Source organism: Neophocaena asiaeorientalis, unplaced genomic scaffold, assembly GCF_003031525.2.
Source record: "Neophocaena asiaeorientalis asiaeorientalis breed wild unplaced genomic scaffold, Neophocaena_asiaeorientalis_V1.1 scaffold303, whole genome shotgun sequence".
NCBI classification, from domain to species: domain Eukaryota; kingdom Metazoa; phylum Chordata; class Mammalia; order Artiodactyla; family Phocoenidae; genus Neophocaena; species Neophocaena asiaeorientalis.
In genome coordinates, this window is record NW_020174420.1 from 728,077 (window position 1) to 733,196 (window position 5,120).

The 5,120-nt window shown below is 61.0% G+C and overlaps 1 protein-coding gene across 1 annotated transcript in view; it reads left to right on the top strand.

Annotated features, from left to right (window-relative positions):
• CYP26B1 (cytochrome P450 family 26 subfamily B member 1) overlaps nt 1–5,114 on the top strand; it is a 16,749-nt gene extending 11,635 nt beyond the window's left edge. Inside the window, exons 3-6 of the mRNA XM_024756361.1 lie at nt 1,057–1,332; nt 1,591–1,746; nt 3,166–3,450; nt 3,833–5,114. Coding sequence (XP_024612129.1) covers nt 1,057–1,332; nt 1,591–1,746; nt 3,166–3,450; nt 3,833–4,225 — 1,110 coding nt within the window. The 3' untranslated portion in view covers nt 4,226–5,114. The remainder of the gene's footprint in view (nt 1–1,056; nt 1,333–1,590; nt 1,747–3,165; nt 3,451–3,832) is intronic.
• Nucleotides 5,115–5,120: the final 6 nt, after the last annotated feature.

Consider the following 5,120-nt stretch of genomic DNA (forward strand, 5'->3'; position numbering starts at 1 on the left):
GGCCCCGGTGGGGGCACCCCCTTCTGCTCTGGACTCTGGGGGTCGGGGCTAAGCATGGTTGGTTGCCCGTGTGACCCACCGGCCAACAGTAAATAAACTAACATCTTACCCTCTGCTGTACACCCCGGGCAGCAGCGTGAAACTATGCGCAGGGGCATCTGGGTGAGGAGGGGGCAGGGAGGCTGAGGAACTTGCTCAGGAATCAGGAGGATAGCAAGCGAGGGAGGTGGAAACAGGGACTCACTGGCTACTTAAAATGGACCGGGAAGATGTGGGAAATTAAAAGGCCTTCTGTTTGGCTTTCTGATCTTTTGAGGTGGGAAGTCTTGCCCCCATCCCCGTGCCTCCAGACCCGGCCACACTGAAGACATTTGGATGGCACAGTTAACAAACCCCCTACGATCTCTACCCAGTAGGTATTTCCCAGGGAGTGAGAGCAGTCTTGGGTCTCAGGAAGTCCTGCTTGCAGTCTAGCCTTGGACTCTCTTGCTCTCCCATCAGTGGAGTAAAAGAGCCACTTACTGCTTTCCACCTCTTCCTTGTCCAGTCCATTCACCTGTGTTCTGTTCCTCCTGGGCATGTCTGCCCCGTGGCCTGGGCATTCGGGAATGGCCTCTGCAGTGGAGGGGCAGCCTCCCCTCCAGCCCTGCCCAGCGCCCTCTTGTGTTGTCCCCCACTCTGGTATGGCCACATTGCCTGCAGACCTGTTGGCAGCTGGACTGCCCAGTCCCCGGGCTTTGCCATTATTTGGAGCACATGATTTTCTGGGGTTTCAGAAAGGAATGCCAGCTCAGGTCACCCTGTGAGTGATGTTGAATGTCCCGACTTTATGAACTATGTTTTAATCCCGTCCTTCCCCTGCCTCCCCTCCACGACGTGGGCAGTAGGAGGGGGGTTCAGAGTAGAGGAGCCAGCAGAGGACTGTGTCTGGAGACGGCAAGTCTTGAGCTTGGCCAGGGTAAGGACCTGGAGTTTTCCCTGATCACGGTCGTGGGAACGGTGCTTCAGCTGGGCCGAGCGGGCAGGCCAGAGTCCATCTGACCCTCTGCCTTCCAGGTCTTCTCCAAGATCTTCAGCCACGAGGCCCTGGAGAGCTACCTGCCCAAGATCCAGCTGGTGATCCAGGACACACTACGTGCCTGGAGCAGCCACCCCGAGGCCATCAACGTGTACCAGGAGGCACAGAAGCTCACCTTCCGCATGGCCATCCGAGTGCTGCTGGGCTTCAGCATCCCCGAGGAGGACCTCGGGCACCTCTTTGAAGTCTACCAGCAGTTTGTGGAGAACGTCTTCTCCCTGCCTGTCGACTTGCCCTTTAGTGGCTACCGGCGGGTGAGCACCCAGGGCCTGGGAGGAGAGGAGATGGGCATCCGTGAGCCCACCCTGAGGGAGGGGCGGTTGAATGCTAAGATGGTCACTGGTCACACAGACAGAGGGGAGGTTTCAGCGGGAGCCTTCACCCAGGGTCACTGCTGCTTAGATGGGAGCTCTCAGAAAAGTCCCCACCCTGCCCTGCCCGGCCTTGGGAGGAGGCCCTCAGTGACCCTGCCCTTCCCCTTGGGTAACCAGATGGCCTCCTCCCCGCCTCAGGGCATTCAGGCACGACAGACCCTACAGAAGGGCCTGGAAAAGGCGATCCGGGAGAAGCTGCAGTGCACGCAGGGCAAGGACTACTCAGATGCACTGGACATCCTCATCGAGAGCAGCAAGGAGCATGGGGAGGAGATGACCATGCAGGAACTGAAGGTGGGGCACCCCTCCCCAGCCACCTCAGGCAGCACAAACGCCTGCGCTCCGTGCTGGGGCTGCTCAGGGTGGGAGCACCCACACGGACGGGGCCGCCCCTGCCCTCCCCATGGCTTGCTCTGCACTCAGTCCTGGTGGTGAGTGGTCCTCACAGCAGCTGGGCCCCACTGACTCCATCCCACCCACAGTCCCATCTACCATGTTGGAAAAGATACCGAAAACTGGTTCTTAGTAACCCTGAACAGACACGGCGTCCGCAGCGTCGTTGACCCCCTCACTCTCCCCAGCCAGCCCCCCACCCCAGTATTCACTATTTCAGTGCATTTCTTGGTCACAGTAGCCCTAGGAGGTCACCTAGGGGAATGCAGGCCCAGAAGGAGAAACCACTTGCAGGAGGGCAGCCTCAGCCCTTGGGGAAGAGCAGCCTTTTCAAGTGGGTGGCACTTGACACTCTCCCAACCTGCCTGGCACTGGCGATGCCCAGTTGGGCTGCTGGCCCCAAGACTGTCCACACTGGGCTCCAAGAAGGGCTTCCTGCCTGCCCTTTCTTAGGGTGGATGTTCCACCTGAGGAGGGAGCATTAGTTCATCCTCGTCTAGACTCTGCCACTCTCGTGCTTGCCAGGTGCCTGTGGACACTTCACTGCCGACTGCTCTGTCCCTGCTGTCTCTGCTTCCCTGTATTCTAGCTCCAGTTTTTTTCCTCATGAGCCAGGAAGGAGCCCCAAAGACTTTCCCATTTCATAAGAAGTTTTGTGACTTGTAGGTGGTGCCATGGCAAGTAAAGGACCTGCTCTTTCACTCCCCTCTCTGGGCTCAGCATCCACATTTGTAAAATGCAGGGCTTGGAACAAGATAACTTGGTGGGGCCTTTCTGTGGGGCCACTGCTCCCCAGAGGACCCTGGAGGGGCCCTAAGTCTTCTGGGGACCACCTTCCCTCAGCCTTCTCACTGCAGTTCCATCCCAGGTCCTCGTGGGTATGACCCCAGACTGCTTTCCCAACCCCTCAGCTCTCTTGACCACCTACCAGACGTCCTCCTGCGGAGGGAGGAAGGAGCTGGGGCTGCCAGTCTGGAGGCCCAGGTTGAGACCCCGCACCTCACCCCCACTCGCCCGCACAGTGCCTGCTCCTTGGGATTTGCTCTCTTTCTGCTGTGAGCTCACTGCGCTCATTAGGGCTGCTGAGGCCGGCCCTGGAATGCGGCAGTGAGTGAGAAGCAGCCCTTCCCCAGGGGACTGGACCCGTGACCTCTGTCCATCGTGGCCCAAATGGCTCAGCAACGTGAGGCTCAGAGGAAGCAGCGGGGCCCAGCTAGATAACCCTGGGGCCTGGGGGGACACCGGCAGAGAGGGGTTGCCCCCAGGCTGGGGCCACCAGGCCGAACCCAGGTTGCAAGCGGTGCTTCTTTGCTGCTGCAGGACGGGACGCTGGAGCTTATCTTCGCCGCCTACGCCACCACCGCCAGCGCCAGCACCTCGCTCATCATGCAGCTGCTGAAGCACCCGGCCGTGCTGGAGAAGCTGCGGGAGGAGCTGCGGGCCCAGGGCATCCTGCACAGTGGCGGCTGCCCCTGCGAGGGCACGCTGCGCCTCAGCACGCTCAGTGGGCTGCACTACCTGGACTGCGTCATCAAGGAGGTCATGCGCCTGTTCACGCCCGTCTCCGGTGGCTACCGCACTGTGCTGCAGACCTTCGAGCTCGACGTGAGGCTGGGCCCATGGGCTGTGGCGTGGGGGGTTGGCCGATGGGAAAGACCAGCTCCCTGTGGGGTACCTCAGCCTCATGGGGAGACGGTGCTTGCTTTCAGGGAGCTTTCAGGCTGACGGGAGGGACCCAGCAGGGACCCTGACCCAGATGCTGGGTCAGATGCAGCCCAGCTGGGTGTGCTGTGAAGCTGCATGGGGACATCTATAAGTAGATGGACTGACGTGCCAAAAGGGGAGGCTGGCCAGGCCCCCGGGGACCACAGTGGGGTGCCTCCAGGAACATCTGGGTGGGGGCTGGCAGGCAGAAGGTCCTGGGTCCTCTCAGACCTCCTCTGGTTCTCACCACGGCATCCCACCCCTGCCCCCGCCTTGCCTCCAGGGTTTTCAGATCCCCAAAGGCTGGAGTGTCATGTACAGCATCCGGGACACACATGACACGGCGCCTGTGTTCAAGGACGTGAACGTCTTCGACCCTGATCGCTTCGGTCAGGCGCGGAGCGAGGACAAGGATGGCCGCTTCCATTACCTCCCTTTCGGTGGTGGTGTCCGGACCTGCCTGGGCAAGCACCTGGCCAAGCTGTTCCTGAAGGTGCTGGCGGTGGAGCTGGCCAGCACCAGCCGCTTCGAGCTGGCCACCCGGACCTTCCCCCGCATCACCTTGGTCCCCGTCCTGCACCCGGTGGATGGCCTCAGTGTCAAGTTCTTTGGCCTGGACTCCAACCAGAACAAGATCCTGCCAGAGACGGAGGCCATGCTGAGCGCCACGGTCTAGGGCGCCAGGCCTCGGGGCGGGAGGCGATGGAAGGGTAGAAACCTGTGTGTGGGAGGGGGCTGGAGCCCGGGGAAGAGGAAGGGCCCCCCAGGCCTTGCCCGCCCCTCTTCCCCTCCCTGGCAAACCTGCCCCAAGTCAAAAGGGCTCTCGGGGGTCGGGCGTTCCCCCTGGCCCCTGCTTCTCTCTAGTCTCTCCAGTCCCCAACAGCTTAGCTCCCCCGGGAAAGGGCCTGGCCCCCCGCCCTGCCTGCCCATCACAGTGTTAGATGTCAGCTGTGCTGCAGCCTTTGCTTGTGATGTTCTGAACTGGTCTCTCCCCTCCCTTTTCTTTCGGACTCTTTTCATGTGAGGTCAGGTGGTTGATGTGGGGGGAGGGAGGAAAAGAGGTGCCCCCTTCGGCCCTCTCTTCAGCACCCCTTCCCCTCCTGCCTCGGCTCAGATGGGACGAGTGCCCCTCCCGGTGTGGCCACCAGTGCCCGCGGGGAACAGCATCCTGGGTAATAGAACACCAGTCACCCTTGGCAGGGTGGGGCCAGGCTGTAACCAGCCTGGAGGCCCACCCCTTGCAGTTTTGGACATTTGAAATTACCTATTGCTGCTACTTTTTCTCTCTTCTGACCTTAGGGCAAAGGAGCCCCAGGCCCTGTCCTCCCAGCCTCCTCCCTGGTGGCCCTGGGCACGTGTACTGACACCCGCACCTTTCTGCCAGGCGGCCTGGAGCCCACCCTGCTCCCTGTTACACATACACCCAAGGCCCTCGGCTCATGGATGGCCTTCCCCCCACCCCCATATTTATTCACTAATGTAACCGAATCTTGGTGTTACTGGGACTGGAACAAGTATCTCCTCCATCCCCTGGCCTCCATCCCAGCCGTCCCCCGCAGGACTTGTGCAAG